This window comes from Fukomys damarensis, unplaced genomic scaffold (assembly GCF_012274545.1).
Source record: "Fukomys damarensis isolate Sample0158 unplaced genomic scaffold, DMR_v1.0_HiC HiC_scaffold_7, whole genome shotgun sequence".
NCBI lineage: Eukaryota > Metazoa > Chordata > Mammalia > Rodentia > Bathyergidae > Fukomys > Fukomys damarensis.
This window is the reverse complement of record NW_022900919.1, coordinates 40760998-40775562: the sequence shown is the minus strand read 5'-3', so window position 1 is coordinate 40775562 and position 14565 is coordinate 40760998. Positions and strand designations below refer to the sequence as shown.

Below are 14565 nucleotides of genomic sequence, written 5' to 3'. Positions count from 1 at the left end.
GGAGAGGCCTCTCTATCTTGGCTCCAGCTCTCGCTGGGCTCCTGGGCTCCTCTCTATCCCCAAGGACAGTAATGCTGCCCTCTGCTACAGTCTTTGGGACCCAGGTCACTTCTTCTGGGCCCCTTAGCCCTACCCATACTCCTTCTCCTTCTTCCTCCTCTTCCTCTTCTTCTTCTTCCTCCTCCCTGCCCCCTCCTCCTTGGAATTGAACTCAGGGCCTTGGGCAGTTTGTTCTTACTAAAGACAATGAATTCTTTTCTAATTCTTGTAAGATTTCCCCCTTGTCTTACTGTGCTGACCTCTGTTCTATATGGAAAGGAAGGGATGAGCGCAAACATTTCTATCTTGTTCCTGCTCACCTTGGTAGAAATACCACTGCTTACCCAAAGAGCATTGCCTCACCAGGATCCACCCCTCATCCCCAGCCCTACTTTCCTTGGCACTGAGAGGCTGTGTGTATGAGGCTAACCCGGGACTCAGGCAGGGCAGTGGGAGGTGGCTTTTGACATTCTGGGTCCCCTAGGGCAGCCCAGGATGAGCTCTTTCTCCCAGGCCTTCTCCAATTCTGCATATTTGTAGTCAGGCCTCTTTGTCCTTCATGCTTCTCAGTGAATACTGCAGAGGGGGATGCAGAGACATGTGGCTGCTCCCTCCCTCTCTCCTACCTCTCCTTCTCTCTCCCCCTCTCCTTTCTTCCCCAAGAACAAACAGTACCTGTTGGAGACAGTTGAAACCCACAAGGAGGCAAAATCACATTTTCCGTCATGCCCCATAGTTTTCTAGACCACGTGTCTCAGTGGACTTGAACTTCACCCTTGTACTTGGAAGACCCGTGGCTCTCTCTGTCTCAATCTTCTCCTCCATGTCATGCACCCGGGAGTAAGAAGCAGAACTGCCTCTTACTGTTGTTCCCTTGAGTCTGCAAAGATCACTTTGTAAAGCTTAGACATTGTCACCAAAAACCTCAATTACAACTCTTATCCAAGGACTATCCTCCTTTTCAGTTGGGATGGGGAGGGTGTTTGGTTTTCTTCTCATTCCATAGCAATATTACAAAACAGATGAGCTATAGCTTTCAAGTTTTCACCTGGGGGAGAAAGACATTTTCCTACAACATGTGGTCCCCAGAAAGTGTGGGCTGTGCTTTGGTAGGTGTGAATATCCATCTCAAACCTTCCTTTCCAGAGGGTCTCAATTTGCATCAAAGTGGCAGACTTGAGGAGGAAGGAGGGGCAGAAGAGCTGTTGCAAGAAGGGACAGTTTGGTCAGTTAAAGTCATGGCCAATGTGGTTTTAATCAACTACTGTCTGAAGTGATGTTTTAAGACATTGGAACTCAAGAGATTACAGTGAGTTCTTGTTCTTCACAGTAACGTTCTATAAAGTTATGTTGAATGCTGATTTAGCAAATACTGAATCATTGCTAATAAGGGAAGCTCAGGGTTATGTTTCTGCAAGCCACTAGTCAAGATATTTTTGTCATCCAGTCAGTACATGACTTTGTTTTCTGTGTTTCTGTTTAAAGACACTTCCTTTAATATATATTGTTGGTTCATTGATACTGAACTCATGGTCAACACTGTATCTCAAGTCTGAATGAAGTTTCTCTAATGCGCTTATTTTTCTCTAAAAGGCACTTTCTGTACTTAGAAACACCAGACATTCCTTCAGCACGGCATTTCAGGGAAGTTACCATGGAAAAGTACGAAAATGCAAATAACATGACACTAACTAGACCTTGAAAAGGATACTTGTTTACCTTAGAGCTGCGACCAGAAGGCAGAGTGTTGGCTGGTTTGACCTCAGCTGGGAACATAAACCTCGTTGAATCAAAAATTTTACCATTTTGTGTGTGCGCTGAACAACTATGAAAGCAAATGAGTGCTAATTTTGAGGTTATAGATAAAATTTAGTTTATAAGCAAATTCATCAATATGGTATCCAAGAATAAAGAGGACATGTATATTAGATGGTCTCCTTTTAATGACTTTGGCCACTCTGTTCGAGAGGGCACCAGGAATCCCAGGAGGTGATGTGTTCCTGGTTGGTGATTGACACAACTCAAGAGGGAGGCCGACCTGGCGACCCAAGACTTTGGATTCCAGGTATTGCTAATCAGCCTGGTGGTCTTTTGCTCAGTTGATATAGAAATCATGAATTGGCAAAATGCAACTCTGCTAGCTGTCTTTATGTCACCAGATAATGCTGGATTCCTATAGCTGACATGGCCAGCTGCTGGTCACTGCTGTTGCTGGCCACCACTGTCCAGTGCTGTATTGTGCTGACACTGTAGGCTGACTCTACTGGGTGCTGATCTCTGATGCTGCTCTTCATTGGCTGCTAGTCTCTGGAATTCTTCAGTGCTAACAGCCTCTACTGCTTAATGCTATTTCTTTTGAACTGACCTCTGTAAACACTACTCAGGATTCCTATTCTGAATAGATTTACAGGACTTTTGGAGTTCATACTACCTGAGCAGGTTTATAGGAACACCAAAGTCAGCTTTTATTGTAACAGAGACTGTGCTGCAGTATAAGGGGGTCAGTATACAGGAGGGAACCCTCCTAGATTAACCAGAGAAGTGGCTGGGCAGTGTTGCTTATATTGCAGCTGGAACCATGTGATTGGTCCAAGTGTGGGTCTGTGATTGGTGCCTTCAGGGCAGCTGCAGCTGTCATGACAGCATCCAGAGATGGAGCAGGGCAGAAACCAGAGAATCTTCTGGAAGGCTAGCTGTGAGGGGGCTAGGGATTTAACAATGGGCCCAGATCCCTCCCTCCCTGATCTTAGCCACTCTAGGGTGCTTCCTCCTCTTCTTCAAAGGGCAACAGTCTGATGGCATTCATAGGGGAGGGGCATAGCACTGACAGTGCCGCTGTAGGTCATGGTGGAGTGGAGTGGAAGAGTGGCTGCTAGACAGCCATGGAAGACACCGAAGCAAGTTGTCCCAGTCCATTGGGAGCTGGGGGGTGGGGAACAAAGGAAAGTGATGTGGAGGGGTGCAACAGTTACTGGCCAAGCCATGTTCCTCCCAGCTGGTGCAGGGGAAAATGTGAGAGTCAGGAGCGTCTTGCCTGTCTCACTGGGAGGCAAGAAGAATGGTCACCGCTCAGGTCAGCTGCTGCCCTGGGTGGCCCGGGCATCCTCTGTCTTTGCACAGAAACCCCTCTTCCCACACCTGCTGTCCTGCCTCTCAGCCAGCCTCCTTCTCCCCAAGGCCTCAGCACCGCTTGGCAACAGCTCCTTTCTCCAAGGAGGAAGGAAAGGTGGCGAAGCAGTCCTGGGGTCACTCTCCGCGGTTTCCCTGGAATCCAGCATCTGGATCACGAGTTCCCTTGGATGGAGAGGGAAGAAAAGTGCCTTCCACACAGATCAAGTCTGTGAGGCCAGATGCAACTTAAAAGGCCCTTCAGGTATTCTCAGTGACTCAGATTTAAGCGGCCCTGAGTGCTGTCCACTGGCCCAGAGGTAAAAATCTTGGGGCAGTTTTGGCTCCAGCAAGTGCCAGCAAGTAATTTCTTCACATGAAATTCATATTCCACCTAAGAAAGGAGAGAGTTGGATTATCAGCCCCTGAGGCCTTTCCTGGTCTGGTATCCTATCGGCAGGTGTGTGCATTCTTTAGGGCCCAAGGGTGCCAGAACTGGAAGGATGTGTTTTGGAGCCATCATTTTCTGCTGAAAATAGAACTCACTGTTCTAATTACCTCTCACATGTCACATTTTTGTTTGTGAAGTGTGGAATTGGTCTTCATGCCTGAGGTCTTAAAGCTATCTTTTGATTTCTCTACTTTGAGAAGCAATTTATTTTAAATGTTGGATGCTGAAAGAAAAATCTCTAAGAATGTCACTTCAGAGCCATGTTTTATTCTGGCAGACGAAATATATGTTTTGCCAAATGAGATTAAATTCTCAATATATAATAATATGTATAAATGTGTATATATCTTAGCACATCCACAGTATCTTAAGCTTACTATTAACCAGTCTTGAGAAGAGTAAACACAATGCAATATTTATTATCTTAACTCCAGTTGGAGGGATGAATAGTCTCCACCCAAACAGCAGCTTACATTTAAACAAGGCAGTTTCAAAATGAAGGGGTAGCATTACACAGTACAGTCGCTTCTGCTTGCTCTCAGACAAGAATACTCACCTGGGTGGGATGCACGAGAGAGGACATTGGCTTTTGGTCTGAGCTACTGCTGTTCTAAAAACACCTTGGATAAATTCTTTCTCTGTTCAGGTCTGAGCTGTTCAGACGGCTATGACTTCACTTATATCTAAATATACTAACACTATATAAAAGAATAGCAGGGAAATATGTGAACACTGTGATTAAGAGTCTATATGTTAATTATCCCATTTGATAACAGCACAACACTTTTAATTCACTGGAAAAATCACAAAACACTGATATTTACAAGTTTTTTCAGTTAAATTTAAATGAAAGGGATGGCATATTTTAGGATGAAAAGGAAAAAATGATTTCTGATAGGGTAATAAATAAAAACACAATTACTATATATTTGAAAATGTAGACGACTAAAATGATTTTTTGCTTCACTTTAGAATACATCATCATGAGATTTTGTAAAATCAGAATTTATATGTTTTGTAGGCTGATATTAGAGTTAGTTTGCATATTCTGAAGGTTCAATGCCAAAGCTGAAGAGGAATCTGCTGGCTGATGATAGAAAAAATTGGTTGAAACTTCATGGGTGGAGAAACAAACCAACAAATAATTTTTAAAAATAAGCAAGACAACTAAATAATTCCTTCTTTACAGACAGTTAGGAGTTGACCAAATGTGGACGGGCCAAGCTCAAATCAGGTATCATTTGTAGTCTCTGCTTCAAGATGAATCAGGAAGGAATGAGGGTATCACAACCAGCACAGATGTGTAATAACACAAATGGACTTAGAAGTGACACTTACGCAGCCCTGGGGTGGGACGATGACAGCATACAGGGTGGACTGTCAACATTTCTCTAAGACCCAGAGAAGCTGAGAGTCCGGGTCTCCACTATCTTGATGATATCCCGGGACAGAGAAGCCATTTCTCCCCCCAGTGTAGATGCAACATGGGTCTAGTTGGGTCATTGTGCCCAAGCACGCGGTGGGTCACTGTGAGGAGTTCAGGGGTCTCTGGTCTGAAGAACAAGGATGAAAAAATGGAAGTGGTTCTTCATATAAACCACAGGAAATGGGTTTCTAAACAAATTCCCTCCAAGCTGTTCAACAACACCTATTCATCCTTGCCACATGTACAGTTGAAAATTATATTTATAGACTATGACCTTAAAAGGCTCTCCTGATGGTACTGTAAGCATCAGGCACAGAAGATATCTTCACTGTCCCCATTTCATTAAAACCATATTGAGATATAGAAAAGAAACATCTAGGTCATATGAGCCCTAGAGTCAGGACTTGAACTCAGGACTTGGGATGCCAAGAAAGGCTCCTCTTATAAAACAGGGGTGTTCTAAGAAATGGTCCAGGTCCTAGCAAAGTGACCACGTCAGTTATGTTCATCACCAGTGGCAGCCTTCATCCCTTTCTCCTGACTGTTCCTCTGGACCTCAGAGCTCCTGAAATCACTAGCATTGAAGATTCAGTAATTGGATGTGTTCTCAAGATCACCCAACAGAATGACAAGATTCCGAGTATCGGTGGTGGTGGTGATTTTTTGCTTCTTTCCTGTGAAATTACACTATGGTAGAGAATCACATTAGGGTGGCCTGTTTGCAAGAAAAACTACTATTTAGAGTATGGACTAGAGAATATCTCAGGAGAAGGTGGAGCTGGGTGGGGAAAGCCATTGTGTTGGCATTAACTCTTCTTATGGGGTAGTGGACTCCATACTGATGAACTTGTTCCTGCATTTCTATTGTGTTTCAGTGCCTTATCCTGCAGCCCTGACCTGATAAGTTACAGAATGAAGGAACAGGGTAGGAGTCCAGATAACCATGTGGGGCCTCTGTCCAGTCATTTATAGATCCACACTCGTGGCTTGATGACTGCAATAGCTTCTGCCACTTTGCTTCGGTGTTCAGTGCTTTTGCACACAGTACTGCATTAGTAAGCATCAGTCCCCGTTGTCCTTGTGCAGTCTCATTGGTGTGGTCCGCTCAATGCAGGTGTGTGGTCCATGCTACCTGTTGCCACTTGAGTCTAGTTGAGTCGCTGTGCCCATGCACGCAGGGGGTGTGCAGTAGGTATCAGTGAATGCTGGCTGTGGTGGTTGGGGTCTGGACTCGTCATGTGTTATGACTGAGAAGCTTCCAGCTCCTGGAGGGCAGGAAGATGGAGGGCAGCTGTCCCTTCCCACGCAGCCTATGACTTGGTTGATGGTGTGCAATGCTCTGAGTACTGAAGCCGGATTTTCAATTCCAGAACACCAGCAGCTCACTTCAGCCGGATACAGTCCACCTCTTCGGTGGCCGGCACCGCACTGGTTTTGAGGTCAAGGTCGGTGCTGGACTTGCTCCCATGGCGGGAGGGACGCCAGTGGAAAAGCATCATCTTCTTGAAGTACTTCATGGTGTTGTTCTTGACCATCACGAAGCACACGGTGTTGATCATGCTGTTGCTCATGGCGATGCACTCGACCACGTAGAAGGCGGTGAGGTAATGCTTCTCCTTGACGAACACGGAAGGGAAGAAGTCGCGCACAATGGTGAAGCCGTAGAAGGGCGCCCAGCACAGCACGTAGGCGGTGAGGATGCCCATGAGGACCAGCACCGTCTTCCGGCGGCAGCGCAGCCGCTTACGGATCTGCTCGGTCTGGAAGCCGGGGACCTCCTTGAACCAGAGCTCCTGGGAGATCCTGGCGTAGCACAGCGTCATGGTGACCACGGGGCCCACGAACTCCAGGCCAAAGATGAAGAGAAAGTAGGACTTGTAGTAGAGCTGCTGGTCCACTGGCCAGATCTGGCCGCAGAAAATCTTCTCCTGGTTCTTGACTATAAAGAGGACGGTTTCTGTCGTGAAGTAGGCCGATGGGATGGCGATAAGAACGGAGACCATCCAGACCACGGCGATGAGGAAGGAGGCCGTTTGGTAATTCATCCGTGGTCTCAAGGGGTGGACAATGGCCAGATATCTGGTGGGGAGGGCAGCCAACGATCATAAAGATGTGTACTCGGAAACATTATTAACATTGGGATGTTTTTCTTTTTCTTTTTTTTTTGCAGTAGGGATTGAACTTGGCCTCTGCACTGACCTACATCCCCAGCCCTTTTTGTTAGACACTAAGTTCCTCAGGCTAGGCTCGAACTTGAGATAAACATGTCCCAGCCTCCAGTGTGCTGAGATTAAACATGTGCAGCACCATACACAACTCGTTACTGAACACACACACACACACACACACACACACACACAAGCAGACAGAATGGCACTATGAACCCCCAAGGGCCCCTTACTCAGATTTAACCAGCTTCATTGCATATTTGCTACATCAGCTGGCCCGTGGGATAGTGGAGTTATTTAGTAGAAACAAACACAGGGTTTCGGCCAAAACGGCTAAGTATATTCTGGCTTTCTCTGGACTGGCTTAGGGGTCTGGGCAAATTACCCAATCTCTCTGAGATTTGTTTTGTCCAGTGTAGCCTGGGATTAAATGCTGCCTAACTTGCACGGTGGCTGTGAATATTCATTAACTATGAGAATGTAAAACTCTTTTTTTTTTTTTTTGTACCAGGGATCTAATTCGGGACCTTGTACTTGTGAGGCAGGTGGTGGCACCAATGAGCTAAATCCCAGGCCAGAGAATATAAAATTCTTGGTGTGCAGTAGGTGTTTAGTAAACACATGGGACCTATTATTATTAATGGCCTTTTTCTCATGAACATGATACTCTCAAAACTCTTTACTTCAGAGCCGGGCGTACCCCCAGGCTGGTCTCGAACTCACAGCGATCCTCCTGCCTCAGCCTCCTGAGTACTGGGAGTACAGGTCTGTGCCACCACATTTGGCACTAACAACACTTTCTGTATTTTGCAGGATGTTCCAAAATTCGGAGTTGTCGTTAAATAAATCACAAAGAAAAGAACACTGATCTAGGAGTTATTTAGAAAGCCCGGATCTAAGCTGCACACTTAGATAAATCATTTATGCTCCTGGGGCTTAGTTTCTGCATCTGTGCAATGGGGGTAATAAGCTTATCGACAATCTATCAAGGGTTCTGTCAGGTTCCAAGAGAGTCCACATACATAATACATGCTGGAAGCTATCACTTCCCATGACTCATTCATTGGCAAGAGAGACATCTGCAAGGTCCCTGCTGCCATCTATCTGGGTGAGTTTCTTGAGGCCAACAATTTCCTTCCACTCTCTGCAGCTTGAGCCTGGCTGCTCTCTGGCTGCAGGATTCAGAAACGGCACTGGGTTGTCCTGACATCTCTATGTAGTAGAGATACTGGGTATTAACCAAGGGTAAATGGGGTATGTGGGAACCCTGTGCTTCTCCCAGGGGATGTGGGGCTATCTCTCTCTGGGCTCAAGCATGCAGTGGTCCCCATGCTCCCCACAAAGCCCATTTCCCAAAATCAGCATCATCAGGTTAAAGAATCACACCACAGCGATATATGCTCCCCCCGTTTATACTGCCACACTTTGTAATAGCTGGAAACGGTCCAATTCCCTCAACTGGAAACTGGATAAAGAAGATGGTTTTTTAAAACAAAATGGAGTACTACTCAGTCATGAAGAATGAAAAACTAGAGATATTTATAGAGAAGTGGATGCACATTGAGGACATACTCTTAAGTGAAATTAATAAGTCACATGTGTAAATTAGAATAGTTTCTCTGGCACGAAAAAGTAAAAGTGTAAATAAGGATCAAAATGTATAATTGATATAGTGTAATAGGAAGTAAAGTCTAAAAGATTAGAGGAAGTGGGAGGGGTATGGGAAAAGGGAAAAGAAATAATATGTGAAAAGAAAAACATGGAAAGAATGTCTTTGTAAATAAGGAAGGGTGGAGGGTCTGAAGGGAGGGCTGGGGAATGGGGAAAAATAAGGACCAAGGTAAGTCTTGTACAAGATCCCAATGATGAATGTTACCTGTATTGTATTCCTAAAATGTACCAATATATTTAATAAAGATTTTTAAAAATGAGAATTTGCCTCTCATCTTATCATTTACCTGGTTTAGAATTGGTTTAGAATCTGGTGGAGGTAAAGCAGTGCTATTTATTAAGCTCCTGTATTCTACGGCCTGAAGTTCTATCTGCTGCCTTTACAACTTTGAGCTTTGTCTGACCCCAAAGGCCCAACTGTGAGACCCTTCTTCTCAATAGTTATAAACTTATTATATTATTATTTTGTTTGTTTCGGGGATTGAACTTGGGCTTTTTGGCTTGCGAGACAGGCACTGGAACCACTGAACTAAATCCCCAGCCCTTTTCTATTATGAATTATAAGCTTCTCAGACAGGTTTTCTTGCAATAAAACCCAGCATTTATGCCAGGCGTGATGGCACACACCTGTAATCCCAGCACTCGAGGAGGCTGATATTATTATTTTGTTTGTTTCGGGGATTGAACTTGGGCTTTTTGGCTTGCGAGACAGGCACTGGAACCACTGAACTAAATCCCCAGCCCTTTTCTATTATGAATTATAAGCTTCTCAGACAGGTTTTCTTGCAATAAAACCCAGCATTTATGCCAGGCGTGATGGCACACACCTGTAATCCCAGCACTCGAGGAGGCTGAGACAGGACAATTGCAAATTCAAGTCCATTAGTAATTTCAAATCCTTATCTCAAAGTAAAAAAAATTGAGAAAAGGACTTGGGACGTAGTTCAGTATGAAGGCTGAGTACCACTCCCCCCAAAAATGCCTAGCATTTTTGAATTACTACCTCTTGACTACTGTTTGCGTTTCACAAATGCTAGTCTTTATGTGGAAGAATCAGTCTGGGCATACGGCAGCCCAGTCGCTCTGGATTTGTCAAGTTGCAGCAGATGTTGTCAGTGGCCCTGGCTCCACCATACACCTGCCTGTGCCGTCTCCCATACCTGCATTTCTTTGAAGGCTTTCTCTTGCTTCCAGGATCTTCCTGGCTACCGGAGCAGGCTTTGGCAGAGGCTCACGAGAGATGGTGCATAGATACTTCTCCTGGGAGAATTCTCAGGTCTGATTCACGTTGGCTGAAATCCTCCCTCAGCAGGAAGGAGCTCTAGTTGCCCCCAGTGGAAACCTGCTTAATAATGTACCTGGTGCTGACTGCCTTCCCTCCCCTGCCTCACTTCCCATGGCCCTTCAGGCCCATCGTGGCATGACCTGGGCATGGATCCTTGTCTCAGAGTGTCCGGGAATAACTCAAACTAAGACACAGGTGTAAGGTTCTGTGCCAGCACTGTGGAGGCAGAAAGAGAAGAGATGCAGTTATTGTTTTCCAAACACACTGTCTTTTGGAAGACGACCTGATTCTCCACATACAGCCTGAGTTTGGAAAGCAGGCTGCCATCAGGTTAGAAAGGGCTAGAATGCTAGGCTCAGGATTTGGCATGTGTTCTATGGGCCCTGGAATGTCTAGAGATTTTATAGGCAGTGCAATGGATCTTCAGAAAGCCCCATCTGTGGTGATATTCTGATGCTTCCGATGGATGAGTATGGATGACTGGCACCAGGAAGGAGTCCCTGAGGAATGGAAGGCAGGTCCGAAGAGCATTATCATGGTCCAGACACGGCCTGCTAAGAGATGGGCTGGAGGAATGACTGCCAGGAGTTGGTATAGGGCTGAACATGGGGGCGAGCTTGGTGGGGTAGGGTGGGGAGCAAGGCAGCCCTCCATGGGCTCACTGGTGGCACTGCCCATGGAGCTGGGAGGCAACCTGCGGCAGGGTTGGTCTGGGATGAAAGAGGACCCTGTCTGTTGTCTGCTGCGTTGGAGCAGGATGATTCCCTCCTAAGAGAGTCCAGTGTTGTGAACAAGACAACACACAAAAAAGTTGACGTCATGAAGACAAAGGTTACAACTGAACAAGAGAGAACAGAGATCACTCTCACTTTAGCAAACATCAGAGTCAAAGGGTTGGATAAAAATGCAGATTTCTCAGGCCCTTCCCAAGACAGTCCCATTCAGGAGACTTGGGGCGGCAGGAATTAAGTCATTTTATCAGATGATCCTTTGTGTTATTTTCTCTGGGGGGTTGCTCAACTGGTTGGTAAGTGTGGAATTCATAAACCAGGGATAGAGAGCCTCGCAACTCCAATAAAATTGCATTTCCTCCAGCTGTTATGCTATGAAAAGGAAGATGCACCTTGTACCTGTGTGTGCATTTTGTCACCATAAATGGAAAATAATAAACTGGTTGATTAAAAAGGATAAAAAAACCTAAATGACACTGACAACACAGGAAAAACGGAAGCATTGAAAGGAGATGAAAGGGGGAAAAAAAAGATGATTAAGCTCCTTATCAAAAGGAGGTTTTACACAGCTCAAAAAGGATGTGACATCAACTGCCCCCTCAGTCACTGGTGATCTGATGCTAGGCTGTAACTTGGCATAAATGAAACGTGTAAGATTTGTCATCAGCTGCCATTATAAATTTTATCTTATAGATTTATAATAGAGCAAGGACTTCTGGAACATCTTATGCAAATCTATGCAAATAAGCACACAGATTATGCAAAAAGCAAAAGCAAGCATGTCCTTCCCTTTTTTTGCAAGCAAACCCTGGTATCTTATTTAAAAACCTGCAACAAACTCACCAGAAACAAGACTAAATACTAAAAGATTCCTTTTTCTATGAAGTTAAAGAACAGGAAGAATTATGTGAGGAGCTATGATGATAGAAATCAGATCCATAGTTTCCTTAGGGGGAGGCGGACTGGTTCAAGGGCACAAGGAAGTTTTCTAGTAGGTAGGAATGTTTTATATCTCTCTCTGGATCGAGGAAAAACTTACGGTACCTGTGGTCTTGATTGGAAGCTGCCCTCGTTAATTAAGGCTCCTGCGGTTTCTAAGCAGTGACTGGGTACTCTGTTTTTCCTCGTATTTGGTGCCATGCACTGGTTGCATGCATGCCTACCTCTGAGGACAAGGCCTAAACTGGGGGATGCAGGCACCTCCTCCTTACTCATATTTGAGGGAACAGAGCACAGCCACAGAATCAAAGTCTCCCTACCCTTTCACAGATCACTGAGCATTTAAGTCCGGCCAAGCCAGCCTGTCGGAGACTAAGTGAGAAAAGGGGCAGCTCAGCTGGCTCCTTCCACTTAGCCCTGCTCACCGTCCTCACCTGTCAACAGCGATGGCCAGCAGGGCATTGGTGGAGACGTACAGGGAGACAGTTCGCAGGTAGTTGACAGAGGCACAGAGCACGTGGCCATGCTTCCAGGAGAGCTGGCGTACCACGTAGTAGTCCATCTCAAAGGGGCAGCACACGATGGCCACTACGAAGTCGGAGATGGCCAGGTTAGCAATGAGCAGGTTGGTGAGGTTTCGCAGCTTCTTGTAGCGGGCAAGGGCAGCAATAAAGATAAAGTTGCCAATGCCACAGACCAGCATGATGCCTGCTAGTGCCAACCCGATGACTATCTTGGCTGCGAAGAAGGTCCGGGTCTTGGTCATGTCTTCATCCTCACCCAGAGGGAGGTCATAATCATCATAGCTCAAGTTGAAGGAGAGCGAGGAGCCATGGTCTTGGGATGGATTAAAGCTGGGTGTAACACTGGTGTTTCTGCTCTGAGCTACCATGGTGGCGTGCAGGTGGCGAGTGTCAGAGGTTGGGGGCAGGGATGAGTGGGTTTCAGCTTCTGTAGACTGGGATCCCACAGGGTCAGCGAGCCTAGGGCCCTGCTCACGTCCCTGGGGAATGTTGACACCGTCCAGGACCCTGAAAGGAGACACGACCACTGGTGAGCATGCAGGCAGTGTTCCTCCAGAGCTCCCCCCACAAACATCCCTGGGTGACAGGGAGTGGGGGCATGAGACCTGGAAGCTTCAAGGCCTCCACTAGTTGCTCAGCTGTCAGAAAGGACTGGGCATCGGTTGGACTGAACTCCAGGACACCCAGGAAAGAAGTGCACCTTTGACCCCTTCTCAGGGTCCAGGGCTGGTTGGACCCTCACCAAGGGTCCGCTAAAAGTTTTCCAAGGCTGGCTGTCCCAGGCTTCTGCGGTGGTCCCAGGGCTATCCCATCCACGGGGTGAGAAATGATCTTTCCTCCAAAGCAGGGCACAGATTCCTCTGTCCTAGCCCAAGCCATTTCACATGGACAGCCTGAGTCATGCTAGGCCAGTGGTTTATGCTCTCCGAGGCCCAAACATCCTGCAAACCAAATTCCCCTGCCCAGTACAGGGGCTGAGGCACAGCGGGGGCTGGGTGGGAAGCCAGTGAGGGAATGACAGGCTGAGGTGGGGAGGGAATTCTGCAGCTCTCCAGTTCCTTGGAGGAGCCCTTTATCTCCAACTCGCCCTGCTACTTCAGACCAGCTGCTCCCCTCTTCAACAGGCACTCAGCTGCCCAACTTGACTAGGAGACACCACAGCTTGTCATCAGGGTTTGTGTCCTCTGGGAGAGGACTGCTCTAAATGAAAACAGCCTGGCTCAACTGAAAAGAGCTCCCGAGTGGGGTGGGGCGGGAGGTCATTAAGACCCCCGAGGGCCCAAGGCCTCAGCTGTCCTTCATTGCCTGAGAGGTTATCTTTTCCGAGCCTCAAGAGGCCCAAGGGAGAGGAAATGAAGTCTGCAGGGAGCCCTCAGGAGACAGGCCACCTCGGGGTGCACGGTGTCACTGAGAGGGGGGAAGAAGAACCAGGATCCCAAGGCCCACTGAATGGGGGCGTCCTACCACCCGCGAAGGCCGTCTTCCCTCCCTCCCTGCACACCTGCAAACGACTCCAAGTGCAGGGGTCGCAGGGTATTGGGAGCAAGAAGCGACCAAACAGGGCAGCAGGGTTTGTCAGTCCCTGAGAGTGAAGGACGTGAGTGTGGGACAAGAGCAGCCACCTTGACAAGGCGCTAGTCTCACAGGTGTCGGGGACACTCCGACCTACAGCGCGTCCACCAGCTGCGTGCACAGCGTAAAGACCCAGACAGGTGAAGTTCAAGTCCCAGTGGCGTCTGCACCCGGTGTGTCCTCCCTCCGGTCGCCTTTCACTCTCACTCCAGACCCCAAACCCCCACAGACTGATCGGCCGGGGACAGAGAAGCGTGGGTCGTGCCCTGCGAGAGGGAGCGAGTCTGTCGGGCAAAGCCGGATGCCCGGCCCATTCGCCGACCAGCGTGTCCCCGCCTGTGACCCGCCGGATCCAGATCCTCTGGACCAGCCACGCGGAGGGATCACCCGAAGCGAGGAGAGGAACCAACTCAGAGATTCACGCTGGATGAGCAAAGCCTGCGGGAAGAAAACTAGGGTGCCAGAGGGTTCCACAGAGACGGTTCCTCTATTCTGCTCCCCTTCTGTCCTATTCTCCCCGCCACTCACCATGCGCCCGCGGTCCCCAGCCCTGGCGAAGTGTCCCTGACGATGTTGGGGCGCCCCGTGAGGATCTCCGGGAACCAGCCCGCCAGCCCCGAGACAGCCCGGGCTCTCCCCGAGGTGCAGGAG

At 47.6% G+C, this 14565-nt stretch overlaps 1 protein-coding gene across 1 annotated transcript; it reads right to left on the bottom strand.

The window, feature by feature from the left end:
* Positions 1 to 4499: 4499 nt before the first annotated feature.
* Positions 4500 to 14538, bottom strand: Prokr2 (prokineticin receptor 2). Its single transcript, XM_010607526.2, has 3 exons — positions 14443 to 14538; positions 12253 to 12849; positions 4500 to 7103 (listed from the first exon to the last, which is right to left on the bottom strand). Exons 2-3 carry the CDS (start codon positions 12708 to 12710, stop codon positions 6407 to 6409), a joined length of 1155 nt encoding a protein of 384 aa, XP_010605828.1. The 5' UTR covers positions 12711 to 12849; positions 14443 to 14538; the 3' UTR covers positions 4500 to 6406.
* Between the last annotated feature and the right edge of the window lie 27 nt (positions 14539 to 14565).

Excerpts from the sequence above, each read along its gene's own strand:
- Prokr2 (XM_010607526.2), bottom strand. The coding sequence starts at position 12,710 with ATGGTAGCTCAGAGCAGAAACACCAGTGTTACACCCAGCTTTAATCCA. Across the intron at positions 7,104-12,252 it reads CTGGCCATCGCTGTTGACAG|ATATCTGGCCATTGTCCACC; the intron begins GTGAGGACGGTG and ends CCTCCCCACCAG.